The sequence below is a fragment of the Ranitomeya imitator genome, chromosome 5 (genome assembly GCF_032444005.1).
Source record: "Ranitomeya imitator isolate aRanImi1 chromosome 5, aRanImi1.pri, whole genome shotgun sequence".
NCBI classification, from domain to species: domain Eukaryota; kingdom Metazoa; phylum Chordata; class Amphibia; order Anura; family Dendrobatidae; genus Ranitomeya; species Ranitomeya imitator.
In genome coordinates this window covers 349,774,514-349,802,465 of record NC_091286.1, presented here as the reverse complement: position 1 = coordinate 349,802,465, position 27,952 = coordinate 349,774,514, and the positions used below count along the sequence as shown (strand labels likewise).

At 46.8% G+C, this 27,952-nt stretch overlaps 1 protein-coding gene across 1 annotated transcript in view; it reads left to right on the top strand.

The window, feature by feature from the left end:
* BCKDHB (branched chain keto acid dehydrogenase E1 subunit beta) overlaps positions 1-27,952 on the top strand; it is a 278,964-nt gene that overhangs the window by 7,016 nt on the left and 243,996 nt on the right. Inside the window, exon 2 of the mRNA XM_069726451.1 lies at positions 1,200-1,277. Coding sequence (XP_069582552.1) covers positions 1,200-1,277 — 78 coding nt within the window. The remainder of the gene's footprint in view (positions 1-1,199; positions 1,278-27,952) is intronic.

Here is a 27,952-nt window from a genome sequence, read left to right as displayed (position 1 = left end):
CATTTCTGCTACACATAGCAGGGCTTGAGCACAAGCGATCAGATGATCACAGCTTCAAGTTTGCTCATGACACTATTAAAGCAAGCGTAAAAGAAAAAAAAACACATATTTGGTATCTCTGCAATTCAGAAACACCCGATCTATCAAAATAAAAAAAGAATTTGTCCGTTCGGTAAACTGCTTAGCGAGAAAAAAAAAAAAATCAAAACACAAGACTTATGTTTTGTTTTGGTTTTTTTGTCACTGCAATGTGGCAATAAAATGCAATAACAGGCAACCCCAAATTGGTATCAATTAAAACGTCAGTTTGGAGCGCAAAAGATTAGCCCTTGCACTGCCCCAGATCCTGAAAAATGGAGACTCTATGGCGCCATTTTTTTTGCAATCTTTGGTTTTTTTTTTTACCATTTAAATAAGAAAAAAACCTATACATGTTTGGGTTTGTGTGAACTCGTAATGACTTGGAGAATCATAATCACAGGTCAAGTTTAACATTTAGTGAACAGCTTTAAAAATCAAAAACATCATTATTTTATTTATTTTTTTTTACAATTTCATCGCACTTGGATTTTTTTCCCCTAGTTTTCCAGTACACTATATGATCAAATCAATGGGTTAATTCAAAAGTACAACAAGTCCTCATATGGCTATCTTGATGGAAAAATAAAAAAGTTATGGCTTTGGGAAGAAGGGGAGGAAAAACCTAAAACGTAAAAACTCCAAGGCGGTGAAGGAGTTAACACTGTCCTACCTGGCTTTGCTACAATGTCTATAGGGTCATTTGGAGCCTAGTAATAATTAAAAATAATCCTAATAGAATATGCCTTAAATCTCTGTCCCACATCTATCTCCAGAACGGGGGTATCCCTTTTCCCCATTTCGGCCAGGTAGAGATGGTGGCTGCTGCATCGGCTCTCCCTTCATTACTTTTGGAGTTCAGAACACGGCTAAGCAACTAGTTTGGTCTATTTTCAGAACTCCCATAGCTCTCCACCCCTTTGTGGTGGGACGCTGACTTGAACAGGAGATCAGGGGATTCCGTTTAGAGATAGGTGCGGCACATGGATAGCGTATTCTGCGTCGACAACCCAGTTAATTGGATCCACGCAATTCTTGGCAGAATTTGCATTCAAACAGTTTTCCTTTTTCTTCCAATTTAAATGTTATTAGTGTTTTAATATTTCAATCTTTTTTTGCAGGACCAACTCAGAAAATGAACCTTTTCCAGGCCGTACAAAGTGCGTTAGATAATACCCTATCAAAGGATCCGACTGCAGGTATACAGCAGAGGAAATGGAAATAAATGTGTCCAGGATTTGTACTGAGCCGCTTGTATGATGTACAACTGTCACTTGATACTTTTGCCATCTAATGTTTTATATTTAAAGGAAAATAAAATGTATAGAACTTTAAGGGAAATATGTCCTGAAAGGCAAACAGATCTGTTAATGATAATTGCATGCCCCAACAAAATGCCATTTATGTGCCAAAGGATACAGTTCTACTAAACTTTTAGATTTATCCCTTTTTTGTTTGACGCTTTTAACAACACATTGGGAAGCAAAAACAACGGAAACATTTACAGGCATCCTCTGGTGTAAAACAAATGAAGAAAGAAGTTGCCAAATAAATGAATTCATAAAATCTAGTTGGCCTAGGTGAGCCGATAGTACCATCAGGGCTATGGCAACACATCCCCCAGCACAATGAATTACGTTTGTCACAATTGGTTTTGCTCATTTGGCTTCTCATGTGTTTGTCCAGTTTTAGATAATTTAATAAGTGTATAGGGCTAAGTTCACATGTCCAGTAATGAGACATTAAGGTACCGTCACACTAGACGATATCGCTAGCGATCCGTGACGTTGCAGCGTCCTGGCTAGCGATATCGTCCAGTGTGACAGGCAGCAGCGATCAGGCCCCTGCTGGGAGATCGTTGGTCGGGGAAGAAAGTCCAGAACTTTGTTTCGTCGCTGGCTCTCCCGCTGACATCGCTGAATCGGCGTGTGTGACGCCGATTCAGCGATGTCTTCGCTGGTAACCAGGGTAAACATCGGGTTACTAAGCGCAGGGCCGCGCTTAGTAACCCGATGTTTACCCTGGTTACCATCGTTAAAGTAAAAAAAACAACCACTACATACTTACCTACCGCTGTCTGTCCCCGGCGCTGTGCTTCTCTGGTCTGGCTGTGAGCGCCGGGCAGCCGGAAAGCAGAGCGGTGATGTCACCGCTCTGCTTTCCGGCCGCTGTGCTCACAGCCAGAGCAGAGAAGCACAGCGCCGAGGACAGACAGCGGTAGGTAAGTATGTAGTGGTTGTTTTTTTTACTTTAACGATGGTAACCAGGGTAAACATCGGGTTACTAAGCGCGGCCCTGCGCTTAGTAACCCGATGTTTACCCTGGTTACCCGGGGACTTCGGGATCGTTGGTCGCTGGAGAGCTGTCTGTGTGACAGCTCTCCAGCGACCAAACAGCGACGCTGCAGCGATCCGGTACCTTTAGAATGGACCCAGCAATAATCCGTTCACACACAAGTTTTTTTTTTTTTACCATTGAAGTCTATGTCAAATGGATCCATAAAAATTACCATCCATTTTTTTTTTTTCCCGAATTTTGAAAAGAATCAGTTTTTGGCTTACTGGATCAGTTAGATTACTTGAAAGTTCACATGTCCTGTAGTGTAGATTACATTTTTATTTCCCACTTCCAGTAAGAAAAAAACCCCTGATCCTTTTAATTTGGAGCGCAACAGACGGCAAACTTTATTTGTCAACGGATCGCTGCTGGATCTGTTCTAATGGATGATTACTGGACATGAGGATCAGTTAGAAAAACCTTTCATTAAAGGCCCCTTCACACTCAGCGACGCTGCAGCGATACCGACAACGATGTCGATCGCTGCAGCGTCGCTGTTTGGTCGCTGGGGAGCTGTCATACAGACCGCTCTCCAGCGACCAACGATCCCGAAGTCCCCGGGTAACCAGGGTAAACATCGGGTTACTAAGCGCAGGGCCGCGCTTAGTAACCCGATGTTTACCCTGGTTACCATCGTTAAAGTAAAAAAAACAACCACTACATACTTACCTACCGCTGTCTGTCCCCGGCGCTCTGCTTCTCTGCTCTGGCTGTGAGCACAGCGGCCGGAAAGCAGAGCGGTGACGTCACCGCTCTGCTTTCCGGCTGACCGACTGTCATGCACGTGCCCAGACTGGTTGGCGCGGGCATACAGGGGTGTGGCCCCACTGGACCACAGACCAAACTTCCCTGGAAGGGGCGTAACTAAGTAGCTTCCTAGGTGTTCGCTGGAGCCTCTGATGGTGAGGTCAGACTTGTGCAATAGGAAGCTACCAGGTGCCACTCCAGGGTGATGTCTGGCTGTGGCTGCTGATCCCACTAAGGAACGGAGCGGGCACGGCTGGCACACTGGCTGACAGGCGGGCACGGCTGGGACACAGGCAGGCAGATGGGTACAACAGAGACACTGGCGGGCAGGCGGACACGACTGGCTCTCTGGTAGGCAGGCAGGTACGGCTGGAACATAGGAAGAACCGGTAGGGACCGGTCTGCAGGCAGGTATGTGAAACAGGTTGGAACCTGTTCAGACAGGAGGACTAAGTAACAAGTAGAGAAAGACCGCAAGAGCGGATGCAGAGCGAAAGCACGAGAGAACCAAGAACAGAAACGCAGGAGGCTGAGTACGAGTAGAAGGTGGAACTAAGAGAAGAGAAGGAGAAGGCAGAGCCAAGGACGGAGCCGCAAGAGGCGGAGCCAAGAGCGGAGACGCTGGAGGCGGAGCCAAGAGCAGAGATGGAGACAAGTGCAGAAATACAAGAGGCGGAGCCAGATAGAACCGCAAAGAGCGGAGCCACAGAGCAAAGCCAGAGAGTGCGAAGCAAGGACTGAGTGCAGAGCCGCAAGAGTGCGGAGTGAAAGCAGACTGAGAACACAAGGAAAGACAAAGCAGGGAAGGAAGCCACAGACAAGGAGACCGAGAAAAGACAACGTACAGACAAGGCAATGGAACAAGACACAGGGACAAAGACACAGGGACCAGGATATTCTGCCTCCTGGAGGGCGGACTACAAGATCAAGGCAATAGCACAGAGAAAAGCCTCCAGAGAGGGAGTAACTCAGAGCAAGGCCAGGCAAACTCAGAAGCTAAACACTAACTGAGCTAACACATTGCACAGGCCCAGACCACAGGGTGGAGCTGCACTATATACAGGAGGCCTCTTGATAATTGGTCAGGAACTGATTGGACAGGTGCACCTGATTCCTATAAGAACCAGAGAGTTCAGGCGCCGGCCCCCTATACACATAGCCATGAGGCATGCAGAGAGCAGAGACACAGAACATGGAGCTGGCATTAAAGAGAAACCACATCATGGCCTGGAGCAGTGGGTAAGATTGTGTGAGAGATGTGAGGCCATGCTGTGATGCCAGCAGAGTTGTTACACCGACGCTCACAGCCAGTGCAGGAGGAGTGCAGAGAAGCAGAGCGCCTGGGACAGACAGCGGTAGGTAAGTATGTAGTGTTTGTTTTTTACTTTTACGCTGGTAACCAGGGTAAACAGCGGGTTACTAAGCGCGGCCCTGCGCTTAGTAACCCGATGTTTACCCTGGTTACCAGTGAAGACATCGCTGGATCGGTGTCACACACGCCGATCCAGCGATGTCTGCAGGGAGTCCAGCGACGAAATAAAGTTCTGGACTTTCCTCAGCGACCAACGATCTCCCAGCAGGGGCCTGATCGTTGGTCGCTGTCACACATAACGATTTCCTTAACGATATTGTTGCTACGTCACAAAAAGCAATGATATCGTTAACAATATCGTTATGTGTGAAGGTACCTTAAAGGTACAATTACAGTAGTCCATCATGTGAACCACACCGGTCTTGATTAGGAGGCGTGTTGGTGTCGGATACTTGGATTCATTGTGAGGTGCCCACAGCTTAATGAATGTAAGTGTTTTAGGGTATGTGCACACGATGCAGATTTAGTGCAGAACTGCAGCAGATTTTTCTGCAGCAGAAACGCTGCAGAACTGCACTGTGATTTACAGTACAATGTAAATCAATGTGAAAAAAAAAGCTGTGCAGAAAAATCTGCGCAGAAACGCTGCAGATTTCAAAGAAGTGCATGTCACTTCTTTTGTGCAGTTCTGCAGCGTTTCTGCACCCTCCATAATAGAAATCCATTGGAAAAAAAACGCATCAAAAACGCATAAAAAATGCACCTGCGGATTCTGCCAGGAGATGCAGAATTAGTGCAGATTTTATGCAGAAAATTCTGCACCAAATCTGCATCGTGTGCACATACCCTTATACTTATTTCTGGCAAACACTGATGAATTGGGACCTATTATTAATAATAATATTTATCATGTACAGCACCATAAAATTAATGGTGCTCTAAAAATAGAGGGTTACATACAAAATACAAATATAAATTTACAATAAAACAAACAATGACAGACAGGTGCAGAGGGAAGAGGGCCCTGCCTTTGTGGGCTTACAGTCTACAAGATAATGGGAAAGGAGACTAGATTATGAGGAGGGTTGCGGCAGCTGTGGTGGCGGTGGGATGGCAGTGGGATCAGTTCAGGCTGTGGTGAGGTGGCAGTGGAATCAGTGCAGGCTGTGGTGAGGTGGCAGTGGGGTCAGTGCAGACTGTGGTGATGTGGCAGCGGGGTCATTGCAGGCTGTGGTGAGGGGGCAGCGGGATCAGTGCAGGCTGTAGTGAGGTGGCTGTGGAATCAGTGCAGGCTGTGGTGAGGTGGCAGCGGGGTCAGTGCGGGCTGTGGTGAGGTGGCAGCGGGGTCAGTGCGGGCTGTGGTGATGTGGCAGCGGAGTCAGTGCAGGCTGTGGTGAGGTGGCAGCGGGGTCAGTGCGGGCTGTGGTGAGGTGGCAGCGGGGTCAGTGTAGGCTGTGGTGAGGAGGCAGCGAGGTCAGTGCAGGCTGTGGTGAGGAGGCAGCGGGGTCAGTGCAGGCTGTGGTGATGTGGCGGCGGGGTCAGTGCAGGCTGTGGTGATGTGGCGGCGGGGTCAGTGCAGGCTGTGGTGATGTGGCGGCGGGGTCAGTGCAGGCTGTGGTGATGTGGCGGCGGGGTCAGTGCAGGCTGTGGTGATGTGGCGGCGGGGTCAGTGCAGGCTGTGGTGATGTGGCGGTGGGGTCAGTGCAGGCTGCGGTGATGTGGCGGCGGGGTCAGTGCAGGCTGTGGTGAGGTGGCGGCGGGGTCAGTGCAGGCTGTGGTGATGTGGTGGCAATGGGGTCAGTGCAGGCTGTGGTGATGTGGCAATGGGGTCAGTGCAGGCTGTGGTGATGTGGCGGCGGGGTCAGTGCAGGCTGTGGTGATGTGGCGGCGGGGTCAGTGCAGGCTGTGGTGATGTGGTGGCAATGGGGTCAGTGCAGGCTGTGGTGAGGTGGCAGTGGGGTCAGTGCAGGCTGTGGTGAGGTGGCAGCGGTGTCAGTGCAGGCTGTGGTGATGTGGCAGCAGGGTCAGTGCAGGCTGTGGTGAGGTGGCGGCGGGGTCAGTGCAGGCTGTGGTGAGGTGGCGGCGGGGTCAGTGCAGGCTGTGGTGAGGTGGCGGCGGGGTCAGTGCAGGCTGTGGTGATGTGGTGGCAATGGGGTCAGTGCAGGCTGTGGTGAGGTGGCAGCGGGGTCAGTGCAGGCCGTAAGATTTCTTTCTAGAGATGCATTTTCAAGTTCCATCTGAAAGTTCCGATACTTGCGGATAATCAAACATTTTGGGGCAAAGAATTCCAGAGTATGGGGGATGCTACGGGGAAGGCTTGGAGGCGATTGATTGAGAAAAGGTCTTGAGAGCTTGTTGAAACGTATTGGGAGATTAATTTGGAGATATATGGAGGAGACTGTACCTATGTGCACAGATCTATTAGTGATTGTTCTTTGCACATTATAAGCTCGGTCTGTCTTTCTACAGACTACATGGGCAAACAATGAAGCCTATTAGAAGCTAATTAACGCCACAATTTGGGTAAATGAGTAATGGTACCGTCACACTAGACGATATCGCTAGTGATCCGTGACGTTGCAGCGTCCTGGCTAGCGATATCGTCCAGTGTGACAGGCAGCAGCGATCAGGCCCCTGCTGTGCTGTCGCTGGTCGGGGAAGAAAGTCCAGAACTTTGTTTTGTCGCTGGACTCCCCGCAGACATCGCTGAATCGGCGTGTGTGACGCCGATTCAGCGATGTCTTCGCTGGAAACCAGGGTAAACATCGGGTTACTAAGCGCAGGGCCGCGCTTAGTAACCCGATGTTTACCCTGGTTACCATCGTTAAAGTAAATAAAACAACCGCTACATACTTACCTACCGCTGTCTGTCCTCGGCGCTCTGCTTCTCTGCTCTGGCTGTGAGCACAGTGGCCGGAAAGCAGAGCGGTGACGTCACCGCTCTGCTTTCCGGCTGCCCGGCGCTCACAGCCAGAGCCGAGAAGCAGAGCGCCGAGGACAGACAGCTGTAGGTAAGTATGTAGTGGTTGTTTTTTTACTTTTAGGATGGTAACCAGGGTAAACATCGGGTTACTAAGCGCGGCCCTGCACTTAGTAACCCGATGTTTACCCTGGTTACCGGGGACCTCGGGATCGTTGGTCGCTGGAGAGCTGTCTGTGTGACAGCTCTCCAGCGACCAAACAGCGACGCTGCAGCGATCCGGATCGTTGTCGGTATCGCTGCAGCGTCGCTTAGTGTGACGGTATCTTACTACATTGGATGCCGATTGTTAGTCGATTTGATGAGGATTTCCATGTGTAATCCATGCCGAAATCCTAACGTGAACAGGGAATTATTGCCACTGTTTTTGCATTATTTGCTTAATATGCTGTGTGAATTGCACGTACACATCCAAAATAGGATCTTTGATCTCTTATGAACAAGTAGCCATCTCTTGCCAAAACTTCTCAACTAATGAAGCCCCAGATAATGGAGCCTGCTTATCTTGGCATCTGGATAACACCCAAGGAAGCTCCTGATTTTCTGCTTTGTTACTAAAATCTGATTGTAAAAGAGGAGTCCTTAATTTCCATCACTGCTTGGAGGTACTTTGGAGTAGATGTTAAGCAGTCCAGCAGCTTTTTGAGCAGTTTTCTTCCCTTGCATGTACATTCAATTCCCGGGTACTACTGATACTGATGGCACGTTTATACAAATAGTTAATGACTGTCATACAAAGGCCATAGAGAATATAGTACATGGGTAACATACATAACATGTCATGAGGAGACTGGACAGAGCCATGGAAGCATTTCAATTTACATTCACCCTATGGATTGAGATCCTTATCAATACTGAACCCCTCCCACCCTCCTCATTTGGAGCCATAATGGCTACTTGTTGTTGGCACCTTTTAATCTTCTCATTTTTGTAAACCACAAAACAATAGGGGCAATTACATAGACAGATAAGAGTTTTAGTCTCTATTCATTTCACAGGTGTGCATGTGAATAGGAAACAAACTGAACTCCAACCCATACTATGAAGAAATTATACAGTAGATTTACATACTGTAGGTTAAACATATGTGGCATGTAAAAGTTTTGGCACCCCTGCTTAAAATCACTTATATTACATAGTAACATAGTTAGTAAGGCCGAAAAAAGACATTTGTCCATCCAGTTCAGCCTATATTCCATCATAATAAATCCCCAGATCTACGTCCTTCTACAGAACCTAATAATTGTATGATACAATATTGTTCTGCTCCAGGAAGACATCCAGGCCTCTCTTGAACCCCTCGACTGAGTTCGCCATCACCACCTCCTCAGGCAAGCAATTCCAGATTATCACCGCCCTAACAGTAAAGAATCCTCTTCTATGTTGGTGAAAAACCTTCTATCCTCCAGACGCAAAGAATGCCCCCTTGTGCCCGTCACCTTCCTTGGTATAAACAGATCCTCAGCGAGATATTTGTATTGTCCCCTTATATACTTATACGTGGTTATTAGATCGCCCCTCAGTCGTCTTTTTTCTAGACTAAATAATCCTAATTTCGCTAATCTATCTGGGTATTGTAGTTCTCCCATCACCTTTATTAATATATTGTGAACAGTTAAGCAAGCTGAAGATGAAATGATCTCTAAAAGGGATAAAGTTAAAGATGACACATTTACTTTGTATTTTAGGTGAAAAAAATTATTTTTTTTTACATTTTAAAAATTACAAAAGGGAAAATGGGCCCATGCAGACTTTTTAGCACCCTGGATGGTAAGTACCTAGTAGCACCCCCTTTTGAAAGTATCACAGCTTATAAACGCTTTTTGTAGCCAATCAAGAGTCTTTCAATTCTTGTTTGATGGATTTTCATCCATTCTTCCAGTTCTGTGAGATTCATGGGTCGTCTTGCATGCACTGCTATTTTGAGGTCTAGCCACAGATTTTCAATGATGTTCAGATCAGGGGACTGTGAGGGCCATTGTAAAACCTTCAGCTAGCACCTTTTATGTTATGGTCTGGTGGTTTAGGAGCAACATGGGACGAGCTCTGAAGGAAGTGGTACCTGTACTGACCGCAGTCCCTAAGCTCAACACAACACTAGAAGTAGCCATGGGATGCTCCTGACACTCCCTAGGCCCCTCGTCACAGCCTAAGATCTAACTACCCCTAAAGATAGAAACAGGAAAACTATCTTGCCTCAGAGAAAATCCCCAAAGGATAGATAGCCCCCCACAAGTAATGACTGTGAGTGGAGAGGGAAAAGACATACACAGAATGAAACCAGGATGAGCACAGGAGGCCAGTCTAGCTAGATAGATAGGACAGGATGGAATACTGTGCGGTCAGTATAAAACACTACAAAAATCCACACAGAGTTTACAAAAATCTCCACACCTGACTAAAGGTGTGGAGGGTAAATCTGCTTCCCAGAGCTTCAGCTACACTGAATTAATTCATACTGACAAGCTGGACAAACATAGAAAGCACAGAACGGATAAGTCCACAACCTGTGGACAGAAAAGAGCAAGCAAGGACTTAACTTTGCTGAACTGGCCAGGATAACAGGGAAATCCAAAGAGATGTGAATCCAACCAGGAACCATTGACAAGTGGCACAAGCTGAAGGAAAGAGCCAGGCTAAATAGCCGAGCAGAATAGACAATCAGTGGAAGCAGCTGCTGACTGCTAAATCCAAGGAGCAGCCATTCCACTTACAACCACCGGAGGGAGCCCAAGAGCGGAATTCACAACAGATTTTGCTGTGTGTTTAGGATCATTATCCATTTGTAGAAACCATCTTTTAACTTCAGCTTTTACAGATGGTGTTATGTTTACATCAATAGTTTGTTGAAGTTTCATTGAATCCATTCATCCCTCTACCTATATAATGTTCACAGTGCCATTGGCTGCAGCACAACCCCAAAGCATGATTGATCCACCCACATGCTTAATGGTTGGCGAGATGTTCTTTTCCTGAAATTCTGTGCCCTTTTTTCTCCACACATACCATTGTGGCCAAAGAGTTCTATTTAATCTCATTGGTTCACAGGACTTATAACCAAAATGCATCAGTCTTGTTTAGATGGTCTTTTGTATACTTCTGACTCTGAATTTTATGGTGGGGATGTAGGACACATTTTCTTCTGTTGACTCTTCCATGAAGGCCATATTTGTGCAGGTGTCTCTGAACAGTAGAATAATGTACCACAACTCCAGAGTCTGCTAAATCTTTCTGAAGGTCTTTTGTAGCCAAGCAGGGGGTTCTCATTTCCCTCTCTAGCAATCGTACGAGCAGCTTTCATTGAAATTTTGCTTGGTCTTCTAGACCTTATCTTGATCTCCACTGTTTTTGTTAACTGCCTTTACTTAAAGAAGTTATCCACTACTATAAAGTTTTTTTTTTTTTTTCATAAATCTTGCTATTATGTGCCACTGAAAACATCTACTGTGTTTATTTTAGCAATATTAGCTGTTATCATGCTGTAGCAGCACATCTTCAGTGCTGGATTCAGCTCTCATGGGGTTAATCGACTACTTCCTTATTGTGACCTAATACTACAAGTTCCATGATGCTTTGCAATGCCACTAAGCCCGAATCTAGCACACCCCCTCCAAAAACACACCCAAACCCCTCCCTCCTCTCCCTCCTCTCTCTTCAAAAAGATTTGTGGTGTCATTTCTGTCCAACTCCTCTTTTACATTTGTCCAACCACACTCCATTACACAGAGCGATAGATAGATAGATAGATAGATAATAGATAGAGAGATAGATAGATATGGGATAGATAGATAGATATTAGATAGAGAGAGAGAGAGATATGAGATAGATAGATAGATGTGGGATAGATAGATAGATAGATGTGGGATAGATAGATATGGGATAGATAGATAATAGACAGACAGATGATAGATAGATAGATAGATAGATAGATAGATAGATAGATAGACACAGACAGATAATAGATAGATAGATATGGGATAGAGAGATAATAGATAGATAGATAGATAGATATGGGATAGAGAGATGATAGATAGATAGATAGACACAGACAGATAATAGATAGATAGATATGGGATAGAGAGATAATAGATAGATAGATATGGGATAGAGAGATAATAGATAGATAGACACAGACAGATGATAGATAGATATGGGATAGAGAGATGATAGATAGATAGATAGACACAGACAGATAATAGATAGATAGATATGGGATAGAGAGATAATAGATAGATAGATATGGGATAGAGAGATGATAGATAGATAGACACAGACAGATGGATAGAATTAGATAGATATGGGATAGATGGATACATACAGATATATCTATATATCTATTTCCATAGATATGTCCATATCCATGTTTCTAAACCCCTTCACCCCTGGAGCTTTTTTCGTTTATCGCTCCCCTTCTTTCCAGAGCCATAATGTTTCCGTCAATATGGCCATGTGGGGGCTTATCTTTTGCGGGACAAGTTCTACTTTTGAACGACACCATTGGTTTCACCATGTCGTGTAACAGGAAATGTGAAAAAAATTCAAAGTGCGATGAAATTGCAAAAAAAGTGCAATCCCACACTTGTTTTTTGCTTGCCTTTTTGCTAGGCTCACTAAATGCTAAGGCTGTGTGCACACGTTGCGGATTTGATTGCAGATCCGCAGCGTTTTTTGCCGCACAGAATTGCAGCAAATCCGCATTGTAGTGCACAACCAATGTAAGTCTATGGGAGCCGCAGACTTGTTGTGCACATGCTGCGGAAAAGGCCGCACCGAAACGCAGCTTTTTTTTTTCTCCGCAGCATGTCACTTCTTTTGTGCCGAACTGCAGCGTTTCTGCACCCTTAGGCCGGGATCACACACAGCGAGATACGGCCAAGTCTCACAGGTTAAAACCAAGCTCTGGCACCGGCACTCCGGAGCGTGCAGCCGCACAGCAATACATGGAGCCGCACGCTCCGCTCCGGAGTGCCGGTGCCAGAGCTTGTATTTAACCTGCGAGACTCGGCCGTATCTCGCTGTAGTGTGACTCCGGCCTCAAACTTTCATTGAGATGTAGAAAATATCTGCAGTTTTGCTGCGGATGTGGGTCCAAGAAACGCTGCAGTTCAGGAGGAGGGAAGTGTGTGGGTGGTGACCAGGGCCGAACTGGCCATCGGGCACTTCTGGCAAATGCCAGAAGGGCCGGTGCCAGTAGTGGGCCGCTGCACTCTTTCCCCCCTACTCCCGCCAGTGCCGCCGCCGCATTCAACTATACCGGCGTCCATGACGCCGGTATAGTTCAATGCAATGATGGAGGAGAGAGCGTCCGCTGACGCTCCCTCTCCCATCATTCCCCGCTCTGCCTCTGACACTGCGGGTGCACGATGACGTCATATCATCGCACACCTGCTGTGTCCCGGGCAGACTGCAGCCGCCGAGACAGGAGCCAGGAGCAGCGCGGGCAAGAGGAAAGGTGAGGAGAGTGTGGAGCCATTATCGGGGGGATGAGATGTGGGTTGTGCTGTATATACCACTGTGTGGGCTGGGCTGTGTATGTACCACTGTGTGGGCTGTGTATATACCACTGTGTGGGCTGTGCTGTGTATATACCACTGTGTGGGCTGTGCTGTGTATATACCACTGTGTGGGCTGTGCTGTGTATATACCACTGTGTGGGCTGTGCTGTGTATATACCACTGTGTGGGCTGTGCTGTGTATATACCACTGTGTGGGCTGGGCTGTGTATGTACCACTGTGTGGGCTGTGTATATACCACTGTGTGGGCTGTGCTGTGTATATACCACTGTGTGGGCTGTGCTGTGTATATACCACTGTGTGGGCTGTGCTGTGTATATACCACTGTGTGGGCTGTGCTGTGTATATACCACTGTGTGGGCTGTGCTGTGTATATACCACTGTGTGGGCTGTGCTGTGTATATACCACTGTGTGGGCTGTGTGTTGTGTATACTACTACGCGGGCTGTGCTGTATATACTACTACGCGGGCTGTGCTGTATTTACTACTACGCGGGCTGTGCTGTATATACTACGACCCGGACTGTGCTGTATACTACTACACGGGCTGTGCTGTATACTACTACACGGGCTGTGCTGTAAACTACTATTCGGGCTGTGCTGTATATACTACGACCCGCGCTGTGCTGTATACTACTACATGGTCTGTGCTATATACTATGCAAGTTGTGCTATATTATATGCGGGCTTTGATATATACTATGGGAGGTATATTATATTCTATGGGGGAGGCCGTGTTATATACTACTAGCTATTGAACCCGTTCTACGCCCAGGTGGCGAGCATTTATATTGGTATATGGTCTCCATCCTGTCATGTGCTGCTCCATCCTGCGCCCCCATCCTGTCATGTGCTGCTCAAATCCTGCACCCCTGTTCTGTCATGTGCTGCTGCCATCCTGCAGCCCCATTCTGACATGTGCTGCTCCCATCCTGCGCCACCGTTCTGTAATTTGCTGCTCCCATGCATATGGCCGGTACACTGCTCCATTATGGTTCATGGCCCCCATAACATGCTCCATAGTATATGCCCCATACACTGCTCCATAAATGTTGATGGCCCCCATAAGATGCTTCATAGTATTATATGCCCCGTATGCTGCTGCGATATATATATATATATATATATATATATATATATATATATATATATATATATATATATATATAAAAAAAAAAAATAACATACTCACCTATCGTCGCTGGGCACCGAGTGCTGGGCCCCCGACACTTGCTATATTCACCTGTCCCCTGTTCCAGCGCTGCACGCCACTTCTTCCGGTCCTCTGGCTGTGACTGTTCAGTCAGAGGGCAGCGCGCATTAAGCGCGTCATCGCGCCCTCTGAACTGTGAAAATCACAGGCAGAGGACCCGGGAGACAGAGCCGCACGCAGCGCTGGAACGGGGGACAGGTGAATATAGCTTATACTTACCCTCCTGGCGCGTCCCTGCCTCTCCGTTGGAGATCGTGGTGTGCGTTCAGTGTTTACGCATACCTCGATCTCCTGGGAGCGTCACTCTGTGGGGTCCAGACTGCGCCGGCGCTTGCGCAGTCTATAAAGGCTTCGGACAGAGTGACGCTCCCAGTGTTATATTATAGATGTGGCTGTGTTATATACTACTGCGGGGGTATATTCTATTCTATGGGGGAGGCTGTCTTATATACTATGTGGGGTATATTATATTCTATGGGGGAGGCTGTCTTATATACTATATGCGAGCACATTTGCAGGATCCTTTTTTTTTTTTGCCGGATCCGTTTTTTCTCAGAGTTGTATTAGCGCCTGATGGCCACACGTTTCATCCGTTTTTTGCTAGATCCGTCGCTGTGCATTTTTTCGACGTACCGAAAAACCGTTTCTCTGTATGTGTTTTCCGTCCGGCGGAAACAGCTTTTTTGACGTATCCTGCCAAAAACGGATGAAACGTGTGGCCATCAGGTGTAATCCGGCGCTAATACAACTCTATGAGAAAAAACGGATCTGGCGTAAAAAAAAGGATTCGGCGAAAATAAACGGATCCGGTGGAAAAAACAGATCTGGTGGAAAAAAAAAAACATCCGGCGGAAAAAAACGGATCCGGCGGAAAAAAACATCCCGGTGGAAAAAAATGGATCCTGCAAATGTGCTCGCAGGATGCGTTTCACCCATAGACTTGTATTAGCGACAGATGGCCACAAGTCGCGTCCGTCGTGCTACGGATCAGTCGTGTTTTGGAATACCGTCGGCACGAAAAAACGTTCAAGTGAACGTTTTTTTGGCCGTTGCGGCAGAAACTCCGCCCCCTCCTCCCCGCACTTCAGAATGGGCAGCAGATGCGTTGAAAAACTGCATCCGCTGCCCACTTCGTACACAAATTTCACAACGTGCGTCGGTACGTCGGCCCGACACATAGCGACGGACCTGTACCGACGCAAGAGTGAAAGAGGCCTTAATGAGCGTTGAATTTTTTAAAAATAAAGAAAAAAACGGCGTGGGCTCCCGTGCAATTCTCTGCGCCAGAGGGGGAAAGCCGACGGCCGGGGGCCAATATTTGTAGCCTGCTATGAATATCAGCCCGCAGCTGTCTGCGTAGCCTTTACTGGCTATTAAAATAGGAGGACCCCCCCAAAAAAATGATGTGGGGTCCCCCTATATTTTATAGCCAGAAAGGCTACGCAGACAGCTGCGGGCTTATATTCATAGCCTAGAGAGGGGCCATGGATATTGGCCCCCCCCCGGCTACAAATACCAGTCCGCAGCCATCCCAGAAATGGCGCATCTGTAAGATGCGCCAATTCCGGCACTTAGCCCCTCTCTTCCCACTCCCGAGTAGCGGTGGGATATGGGGTAATAAGGGGTTAATGTCACCTTGCTATTGTAAGGTGACATGAAGCCGGGTTAATAACGGAGAGGCGTCAATAAGACGCCTATCCATTACTAATCCAATAGTAAGAAAGGGTTAATAAAACACACACATTTGGAAAAAAATATTTTAATATTCTTCATTTAACCATACTTACCATACTTCTGCGCCTGCAAAAAAAAGTAAAATAATAAACCGTATACTACCTGTCCGACGCAGTCCAATTAATAACGAGTGTCCCACGACGATCTCCCCTATAGAACAGTGACATCGGGTGATGTCACTGCTCTATAGGACCCTCAGTGACACACTGACAGGAGACAATGGCTCCTGCAGTGCATCACTGAGGTTACTCTAGTTCACTGGTCTCACTTTATGGCAATTGCTGCGTGGGAAAATGTCTCACCCAGCAATGCCAATAGTGAGACTAGGGACTATTTTCTCACAGGGGCGTAGGAATACCTTGTGAGGAATACATGATGGAAGGATACCTTCCATCATTGTGTTCCTGGAGCCCCTAGAGAGTGGTCGCATCAACTGATGCTCCTGCTCTCCACGGGAGATCGTCGTGGGACACTCGTTTTAATTGGATTTCTGCGGACAGGGAGTATATTGTTTGTTTATTATTTTAATATTTTTTACAGGTGACAATGGCTTCGGGGAACAAAGTGACAAGTGATGGTGAGTATGTACTCTGTTATATGTACTGTATAGAAGTATTCTAATAAGCATTGTTGGTGGTGCGAAAGAATCCTAAATATAAATGGTGGTACATATAGCTGATCATACACCCACCATCCATGGACAATACGGATAACTGCCAAAATAACATAAGAAAAAACAAGGACAGATGCAGTCACTGAATCCACTAAAAAAATACTTTATTACAAAATAATTATAAAATTACATGCAACAAACCAAAAACAATGGTGCAGAAGGGACCAGCAGATGACAAAATACATGCCACAAGCAACATAAAAAACACAGTCACCCAAGGTACGGTGACCCCAACAAAGGTCCAGAACCACCCAGCCAATGAAACAGAGCACACAGCCTCATGCTGGCCACCTCCTAAGCATAAAGTTTACAACAATGCTGCCTAGAGAGGGCTGAATATCAGCATAAGTAATACATAAGAGTATAGTGAGAGGTATGTGGACACAGTGGTCCGCTGTACATATTACCTGCTGTGGCGGGTCCGGACCAGCGTGGGGGACACCGAGACACCCCGACGCGCGTTTCGGTGAATGTACCTTCCTCAGGGGGCGCCCCCTGAGGAAGGTACATTCACCGAAACGCGCGTCGGGGTGTCTCGGTGTCCCCCACGCTGGTCCGGACCCGCCACAGCAGGTAATATGTACAGCGGACCACTGTGTCCACATACCTCTCACTATACTCTTATGTATTACTTATGCTGATATTCAGCCCTCTCTAGGCAGCATTGTTGTAAACTTTATGCTTAGGAGGTGGCCAGCATGAGGCTGTGTGCTCTGTTTCATTGGCTGGGTGGTTCTGGACCTTTGTTGGGGTCACCGTACCTTGGGTGACTGTGTTTTTTATGTTGCTTGTGGCATGTATTTTGTCATCTGCTGGTCCCTTCTGCACCATTGTTTTTGGTTTGTTGCATGTAATTTTATAATTATTTTGTAATAAAGTATTTTTTTAGTGGATTCAGTGACTGCATCTGTCCTTGTTTTTTCTTATATATGTACTGTATGTCTGTAGTATGTATGTACTGTATGTCGCATGTCGTCGCATGGTGCATGTCGTTGCATGGTGCATGTCGCATGCCCGCGCATGGTGCATGTAGCATGTCGCATGGTGCATGTCGTCGCATGGTGCATGTCATCGCATGGTGCATGTAGCATGTCGTCGCATGGTACATGTCACATGCCGTCGCATGGCGCATGTTGTTGCATGGTGCATGTCGCATGCCGCTGCATTGTGCATGTTGCACGCCTCTGCATGGTGCATGTCACATGCCGCTGCATGTCGTCGCATGGTGCATGCCAGCGCATGGTGCATGTAGCATGTCGCCACATGGTGCATGTCACCGCATGGTGCATGTCGCATGCCGTCGCATGGTGCATGACGCATGTCGTCGCATGGTGCATGTCGTCGCATGGTGCATGTCGCATGCCGCTGCATGGTGCATGTTGCATGCCGTCGCATGGTGCATGTCGCTGCATGGTGCATGTCGCTGCATGGTGCATGTCGCCGCATGGTGCATGTCGTCGCATGGTACATGTCGCATGCCGTCACATGGTGCATGCAGCATGTCGTCGCATGGTGCATGTAGCATGGTGCATGTAGCATGGTGCATGTCATCGCATGGTGCATGTAGCATGTCGTCGCATGGTGCATGTCGTCGCATGTTACATGGTGTGTGTTGTATGTATGTACTGAGTGTTTTTTTTTTTTTTCATTCAACACATTAGCCGGATGATGGGACTACAACTGTCCCATCATTGGCTAATGTGCCAGTCACTGTCAGTGTAGCAGGCAGAGCCCGATGGGACTTGTAGTCCCATCGGACGATGCCTGCACACACATACATACACATATATATACATACACACACACACACACACACACACACCAACAACCCCCCACAGGAGACCCCCGGCGCCGAGCGGCACAGGAGACCCCCGGCGCCGAGCGGCACAGGAGACCCCCGGCGCCGAGCGGCACAGGAGACCCCCGGCGCCGAGCGGCACAGGAGACCCCCGGCGCCGAGCGGCACAGGAGACCCCCGGCGCCGAGCGGCACAGGAGACCCCCGGCGCCGAGCGGCACAGGAGACCCCCGGCGCCGAGCGGCACAGGAGACCCCCGGCGCCGAGCGGCACAGGAGACCCCCGGCGCCGAGCGGCACAGGAGACCCCCGGCGCCGAGCGGCACAGGAGACCCCCGGCGCCGAGCGGCACAGGAGACCCCCGGCGCCGAGCGGCACAGGAGACCCCCGGCGCCGAGCGGCACAGGAGACCCCCGGCGCCGAGCGGCACAGGAGACCCCCGGCGCCGAGCGGCACAGGAGACCCCCGGCGCCGAGCGGCACAGGAGACCCCCGGCGCCGAGCGGCACAGGAGACCCCCGGCGCCGAGCGGCACAGGAGACCCCCGGCGCCGAGCGGCACAGGAGACCCCCGGCGCCGAGCGGCACAGGAGACCCCCGGCGCCGAGCGGCACAGGAGACCCCCGGCGCCGAGCGGCACAGGAGACCCCCGGCGCCGAGCGGCACAGGAGACCCCCGGCGCCGAGCGGCACAGGAGACCCCCGGCGCCGAGCGGCACAGGAGACCCCCGGCGCCGAGCGGCACATGCCGGCACCCAGACCCCAGCGTCAGGCATCTACGCACTCCCCCCAGCAGAGCCAGCACAGCCCTGTCCTCAGATCCCAGCGTGAGCAGTGAGCACACATAGCCCCGCCCGCCCCCCAGCACAGCCCTGCAGGCAGCCCCGCCCCCAGCCCAGTCACTTTTGCTGAGTGACTGCAGACTGTGGGGGCTGGTCACGCCTGCTGCTGACGTCACGTCAATTTTCAGAGCCTGGAAATTGACGTGACGTCGGCGGAAATGAGCGGCGGCTGCAGTCTGGGGGTCATGTGACCCATACCCAGCTGCAGCCATAGCGCCGCTCACAGGCAAAAACGACAACGCAAGGTATTTACACAATGCAATAGGGGCCCTGGGGGGATACATTGGGGGGTTACACGAAAGTAGTGGACAACCCCTTTAATTACATTTAGACCTGAGTAAAGGGTAAAGGCCCCTTCACATTAAGCGACGCTGCAGCGATACCGACAACGATCCGGATCGCTGCAGCGTCGCTGTTTGGTCGCTGGAGAGCTGTCACACAGACCGCTCTCCAGCGACCAACGATGCCGGTAACCAGGGTAAACATCGGGTAACTAAGCGTAGGGCCGCGCTTAGTAACCCGATGTTTACCCTGGTTACCATCCTAAAAGTAAAAAAAAACAAACGCTACATACTTACCTACAGCCGTCTGTCCTCCAGCGCTGTGCTCTGCTCTCCTCCTGTACTGACTGAGCACAGCGGCCGGAAAGCAGAGCGGTGACGTCACCGCTCTGCTTTCCGGCTGACCGGCGCTCACAGACAGTACAGGAGGAGAGCAGAGCACAGCGCTGGAGGACAGAGGGCTGTAGGTAAGTATGTAGCGTTTGGGTTTTTTTACTTTTAGGATGGTAACCAGGGTAAACATCGGGTTACTAAGCGCGGCCCTGCGCTTAGTTACCCGATGTTTACCCTGGTTACCAGTGAAGACATCGCTGGATCGGTGTCACACACGCCGATCCAGCGATGTCAGCAGGAGTCCAGCGACGAAATAAAGTTCTGGACTTTCTTCAGCGACCAACGATCTCCCAGCAGGGGCCTGATCGTTGGTCGCTGTCACACATAACGATTTTATTAACGATATCGTTGCTACGTCACAAAAAGCAACGATATCGTTAACAATATCGTTATGTGTGAAGGTACCTTAATTCGAAAGCGCTTTGCTATCTTCTTATAGTCTTCTCCTGCTTTGAGGGCTTCCACCATTTTCAGATTGCTAGGCAGCTGCTTAGAAGAACCCATGGTTGCTGTTTTTAGGCACAAGGTTAGTGGAAGCTGGGTTTTTATAACAATAGTGAGCAAGCCATACACATCTCCAATGATACCCAAACTTTTGTATCCGCCCATTTCTTTTTTGTAATTTTTTCAAATGTAAAAAATGACTAATATATATTGCCTAAAATACAAAGCAAAATGTATGTCATCTTTAACTTTAGCCCATTTGGAGATAACTTACCGTATATACTAGAGTATAAGCCAAAGCACTTAATTTTACCACAAAAACTGGGAAAACTCATTGACTTGAGTATAAGCTGGATATGCATTGTCCCCTCATCCCTATCCTGGTACGCATTGTAACCTCATCCCTGTCATGGTACGCATGCCTTCTCATCCCCATCATGGTATGCATGGCTCCTCATCCCCATCCTGGTATGCATGGCTCCTCATCCCCATTCTGGTATGCATGGCTCCTCATCCCCATCCTGGTATGCATGGCCCCCATCAAAAAGCATTAAATAAAAACAAAACATACCTTCCCTGCGCTCCCTCGCAGCGTCTTGTTCCTGTGCCAGGAGCTGCTTTTTGCTTGAAAGCAGCGCATGGCAGGGACATCATGCACTGCATAAAAGCAGAGCACAGCTGCCGGAATACTCACCGCTCCCCATGCCGTAACTATGTGTGTGGAGGGCAGTGAGTATTCATTGCTATTAAGTAGCACGCACAGTGTCATCCGCAGCCTCTGGGCAGTCAAGTGTACCCGCTACTTAAGAGAAATGAATATTCACTTCTCTTTGCTCCCATGGGAATATTAATTTCTCTTAAGTAGAGGATGCATTTGATCGCCCGACCACGGCTGACACTGTGCGCTTACAGCACAGTCAATATTCATTTTTCTTTAGCAGGCGGCAGTCGCCTCCTGCAAACCTGCTGGTCCGCCGCTGCTGCTCCCCTTCCATGTTCTGAACCCTCACTCGAGTATAGGCTGAGGGGGGGGAGTTTTCAGCACAAAAAGTGTTGAAAAACTCAGCTTATACTTGAGTATATACAGTAATGATTAACTTGCTTAACTGTTCACAATAACAGCAATTTTGACCATGCTGCTCAAACTTTTTCTTGCCACAGTATGGCAAAAGGGGGCCCTTTAAGCAGACATTTGTCACACAGACGTCTGGCTTTAAAGGGAACTTGACAGGTCCGCCCATACCCGCCAAACCATCAGCAATTATATATTCATGTTTAAATTCCCTGTCTAACAGTCCCTATATTAAGTCTGACACATAAACACAGGTGAATGATAACCAGTCTGGGGAAACTAATCCCCAACATCTAGTCAAAGGCCTTATTTGCATATGATAGCCAGACTTTGGAAATACTTTTTCTAAAGATCTGTTGTGTCCAACATTATAAAGGCACTGTTGGACAGGGAATTTAAACAGGAACATACAACTGCGGATGGTTTGGAAGGGATCAGTCAGGTTCCCCTTTAAAGAGATTTTTTTCAGGTAATTATTTATTATTTAAGCTGAGTATTTCCTCCTATTGTTGCTGCTCTACATTCTGGAACAGTTTTTCTTTTTCTTCTGTTCTTCCCCATTCCTAAATTAGGCCCCAGTAATAAAGGTGCATATTTTTCCTCCAACTAACTGAAAGGAAAATTTGTATTGTTGTCAGGAGGCATAACTCTGGAAGGGAGGGGCATAGAAGAAAAAAGAAAAGCTGTTCCAGAGTCAGTGGAACTGCACCATTGGGATAGGGTACTCAGGTGAACCCCTTAACGACCGCCGATATGCCTTTTAACAGCGGCCGTTAAGGGACCTTATGCCTCAGTGTTGTTTCTTAATGGTGCTGAGGAATAAGTGAATGGGGCCGCCCCAGGTGCGCAATTGCTGCGGGATACAGCTGTATATGACAGCTGACACCCTGTAGTATCTGCCCTGGCCGGTTTTTAAATAGATTGGGGCTGATTTACCCCATTAGATAGTGTGTCACAATTGACAGTGATATTTAAGTAGTGTGTCACAATTGACAGTGATATTTAATTTTACGAGAATTTTACAATGAATTGCCAAACATGTGGCCGTTTGCTGTGGTTTAGGCACATTGGGGCAGATGTCACTAGATTTTATTTGAGGGGGGTGTTGGAGATGTGCCATTTTTTCCTGAGTCTTCATTCTACCAGTAATGTGGGAACCTCCTATAGTAGTAGTGGGAAGAGCACATTTGAGAACAAGGTGCGTATGGGGTGCTATAATATATGGGGGCACAGTGTATGGGCACTAAACTGGCAGATCTGTAATTCACCAGAAAAAAATCCTGGCATGGATGTTACAAAATGGCCACTGCAGCCGTAGAGGTTGTTTCTACATTTGGGTCAGTTTGAGGGTTTTCCTGGTGTTCTGGCACCTTCGGGGCTCCACAAATGTTGCCCGCAATCTATTCTAGCAAAATCTGTGCTCCAAAAGCCAAATGGTGCTTCTTCCTGCTCAGGCCTGACGTATGTCCTAACGGTAGATTCTGACAACATGTGGGACATCACCGTGTTCGGGAGAGGTTGTGCAACAAATTATGGGGTCCAGTTTCACCAAACTAACTCGTGTTCCTGAAAAATTTTCAGCAAATAACAAAAATGAAACTTTTACCATTAAATGTTAAATTTTCACGTTCCAGTGTTATCAAATTCCATGAGGCACCTGTAGGGAAAACATGAACTTTTTCAATATGGTGACCTAATGTTATCAAATTTTGTTTAGTATCTGTGGACTCAAAATGCTCTCTATATCCCTGGAAAAAAATCCTTTACACGGTGTAGTTTTCAAAATGGTCACTTGTGGGGATTTCTACTGTTTAGGCACATCATGGGCTTCTTCATCCTTAATAGCTATGTTACTATGTTACTACGAAAGTGCGACATGGTCCCCGACATCTTTTAGCCAAACTTGTGTTCCAAAATTCAAATGGTGCTCCTTCCCTTCTGAGCCCTGCCATTTGTCCAAATAGAGATTTCTCACCACATGTGAGGTATCGGCATACTCAGAAAAAACTGGGCAACAAACTTTGCTGTCCACTTTGTTTTTCTATCTGTAATGCTGCGGTAGCACCGTACTCGGTGAAGAGGCATTGACCCACAAAGTACAAACACAAAAGTCTCTTTAATGTGTTACTTCACACATAAAGGTGCATTCAATTTTATAGTACCTATCATCAAAGTTCAATACACATGGTTGCATCTCATCTCGGTGCCCGTTTTACAGCACTACACATCATATGGCTTTTAGATTGCATATTACAGTCTCCAAACACAGCTTCTCAAGTTGCAGACACTACACACGCCAGTCCTTCTCTGACTAGTTCCCGTGGGTGTCCTGCACCGCTGTATCACAGACTCTTTACTCACACAGTCATACACAACCCAGGATATCCTCCGGATAGCAGCTGGGCACCACATCCACCTGTTTGCAATCGTTACACATGCCAGTCCTCTTTTGGGCACAGGACATCCACCTCCTTACACCTCCGGGCACAGGACTGTCCACATCTGACTCTTTCGGGCACAGGACACCCACCTCCGGTTCACCTCCTGGCAAGGACTGTCCACATCTGAGACCAGCCACCATGGACGACTTGCATGGCTGTATACGCTGTGGGTGCCAGGCTATTCAGCTGCCCCATATCTTCTGGCTCTGCTGGCCTGTGCTGCTTCACACACACAGCCAGCACTCTGCAGGCCTCTGCTCTGCACAAACAGCACACTCCAGACTGACATTGACGTTGCACCTGACACTTCACACACCCTATCCCTTACTGCAGGGTTTTTAACAAATAAACCTGTGGCTTTCAGCCACATGGAAAACCCAGACCGGAAATCCGTGACTGCCATGCACACCTATGGACCTCTTCCATCTCCATGCACAACCTGGGGAGAACACACAGCGACCCCTACCTGTGACACAAGTCACTGCCTCACATATCACTTGTAAAAAGGAGAAAATTGTGGTAAAAGCAACATTTCAAAAGTCAAATTTTAATTTTAAAAATGTTAAGAGTTTTGAGGGTCAGGCTTTTTAAATGTCGTCACTTTTGGGGAGTTTTCAATATATAGGGCCCTCAAAGTCCATTTAAATCTGAATAGGTCCCTAAACAAACACATTTCTTGATAAAATGAGAAATTGCTACTAAACTTTAAACCCCTGTAAAATCCTAGCAAAATTAAAATGATGATTGAAAAATAATGCAGATGTAAAGTAGACATATTTAAAATGTTAATTTTGCACTGCATGACTAACTGATTTATGGATAGCAAAATTGAAAGTTTGAAAATTTGCGAATTTTTCAAATTGTAAAAATATCAGAGTTTTGCAAACAATCTCAAAACATATCAACCTAACTTTACCACTAACCTAAAGTACAATGTGTCACGAAGCAAAACATTCTCAAAATCACTAGGTTACGTTGACGCGTTACTGAGTTACCGCATGAAGTGTCACTGGTCAGATTTAAATTTGGCCTGGTCAGGAAGGTGAAAATGGCTGCATCGCTAAGGGATTAAACTAAAAAAAAATCTAGCAACATTTTTACATTCACTGTATTAAATGTATTGATTCAAATATGGATTTTTAAAAAATAAAGTACAGCAGGAAACCATAAAGTGACTTCTGCTCGATAAACTTGCCTATTTTTCTATTTTACCCAGTAAATTCATGATACAGGTTTTCACTATCTTGACCAATTAGCTGATTCAAGTTGACAGCGTTTTTTAGTCGTTTAATTATGATGACAGCTCTGTGGTAGCGCAAGTTATCTTAGACTGTATAAAATCACGCTGTCAGAAGTTCTTAAGATGTAAGGGTGACACATACTGAAATGTCACACTTTGCCTTGGTGACAGTCGCTGCAATTTCCAATAAAAGTGGGAAAATGAAATGTTTGAGTTTTCTGTTATGTGATTTGGTTCTTGTGTGTTTCGCTGACATGATCAACATGACGGCTGCAGCGGTGAACGTGTGGAGCCTCCGCTGTGCTGTGCGTAATGATGTGACAGCCGTTTTATGATTCGGAATGTAATGCACATGTACAAGTCCACACTGACGCGCATTTTACGCACGGATTAGTCATACGTGTTATTGCGAAGTACCCCATGGTTTCCAAGATTATCCATATCACAGAATACATTTGTCTTGCATGATATTTTTGTTATCCTTTGTGCAATGGCTGCACTTCCATTATATTACTTTAGACTAGCCTCCAATCTGCTTAAAAAAGGAAGATGTCTTCAGAAAATGACCTATGGCTTATATCTGGTTTGTGTTAATTGTATTTTTGGCAATGGTTTCCATCCCCATATCATTTTTTTTTTCTATTAAATATTTCTGCCCAAAGGTTACTCTAAAGGCCCCCCGTCAAGTGTATCATCTACTATGGTAATTGGTGGATCCTGTGTTATCAGCTGTATATAGAGGTGTTACCAGTCATTGCCCTTATGACTCTGCTGATAAGGAAATCTGTAAAAACTCTTCTCATATATGAGATACAGTGGGGCAAATAAGTATTTAGTCAGTCAGCAATAGTGCAAGTTCCACCACTTTAAAAAGATGAGGCGTCTGTAATTTACATCATAGGTAGACCTCAACTATGGGAGACAAACTGAGAAAAAAAAATCCAGAAAATCACATTGTCTGTTTTTTTTATTATTTTTTTTTGCATATTATGGTGGAAAATAAGTATTTGGTCAGAAACAAACAATCAAGATTTCTGGCTCTCACAGACCTGTAACTTCTTCTTTAAGAGTCTCCTCTTTCCTCCACTCATTACCTGTAGTAATGGCACCTGTTTAAACTTGTTATCAGTATAAAAAGACACTTGTGCACACCCTCAAACAGTCTGACTCCAAACTCCACTATGGTGAAGACCAAAGAGCTGTCAAAGGACACCAGAAACAAAATTGTAGCCCTGCACCAGGCTGGTAAGACTGAATCTGCAATAGCCAACCAGCTTGGAGTGAAGAAATCAACAGTGGGAGCAATAATTAGAAAATGGAAGACATACAAGACCACTGATAATCTCCCTCGATCTGGGGCTCCACGCAAAATCTCACCCGTGGGGTCAGAATGATCACAAGAACGGTGAGCAAAAATCCCAGAACCACGCGGGGGGACCTAGTGAATGAACTGCAGAGAGCTGGGACCAATGTAGCAAGGCCTACCATAAGTAACACACTATGCCACCATGGACTCAGATCCTGCAGTGCCAGACGTGTCCCACTGCTTAAGCCAGTACATGTCCGGGCCCATCTGAAGTTTGCTAGAGAGCATTTGGATGATCCAGAGGAGTTTTGGGAGAATGTCCTATGGTCTGATGAAACCAAACTGGAACTGTTTGGTAGAAACACAACTTGTCGTGTTTGGAGGAAAAAGAATACTGAGTTGCATCCATCAAACACCATACCTACTGTAAAGCATGGTGGTGGAAACATCATGCTTTGGGGCTGTTTCTCTGCAAAGAGGCCAGGACGACTGATCCGGGTACATGAAAGAATGAATGGGGTCATGTATCGTGAGATTTTGAGTGCAAACCTCCTTCCATCAGCAAGGGCATTGAAGATGAAACGTGGCTGGGTCTTTCAACATGACAATGATCCAAAGCACACCGCCAGGGCAACGAAGGAGTGGCTTTGTAAGAAGCATTTCAAGGTCCTGGAGTGGCCTAGCCAGTCTCCAGATCTCAACCCTATAGAAAACCTTTGGAGGGAGTTGAAAGTCTGTGTTGCCAAGTGAAAAGCCAAAAACCTCACTGCTCTAGAGGAGATCTGCATGGCGGAATGGGCCAACATACCAACAACAGTGTGTGGCAACCTTGTGAAGACTTACAGAAAACGTTTGACCTCTGTCATTGCCAACAAAGGATATATTACAAAGTATTGAGTACTTATTTTCCACCATAATATGCAAATAAAATGTTAAAAAACAGACAATGATTTTCTGGATTTTTTTTTCTCAGTTTGTCTCCCATAGTTGAGGTCTACCTATGATGTAAATTACAGACACCTCTCATCTTTTTAAGTGGTGGAACTTGCACTATTGCTGACTGACTAAATACTTTTTTGCCCCACTGTATGAGACTAAGGGCTGTCCACCCACTGTGGAAAAAAAATTCCGACTTTGGTCCTGAAACGTGGGATAAGTGTCATGAGACTTTCATGCCAGTACAATCCGATTTGAACACCTACTACCCAATTTATATGCAAATGTGATCCAATTGCAATGCAAATTTTTTTTTTTCTTTTTTAGCATGAGCTGTAACACGGAGAATTGCTCTGTCATATATATATATATATATATATATATATATATATATATATATATATATATATATATATATATATATATATATATATATATATATATATATATAAAATTGTCTAAGGGGTACTTCCGTCTTTCTGTCCTCAACTTCCATAACGGAAATCCTGCGTCGCTGATTGGTCTCGCCAGCTGCCTGTCATGGCTGCCGCGACAAATCAGTGACGGGCACAGTCCGATTAGTCCCTCCCTACTTCCCACAGTCAGTGCCCGGCGC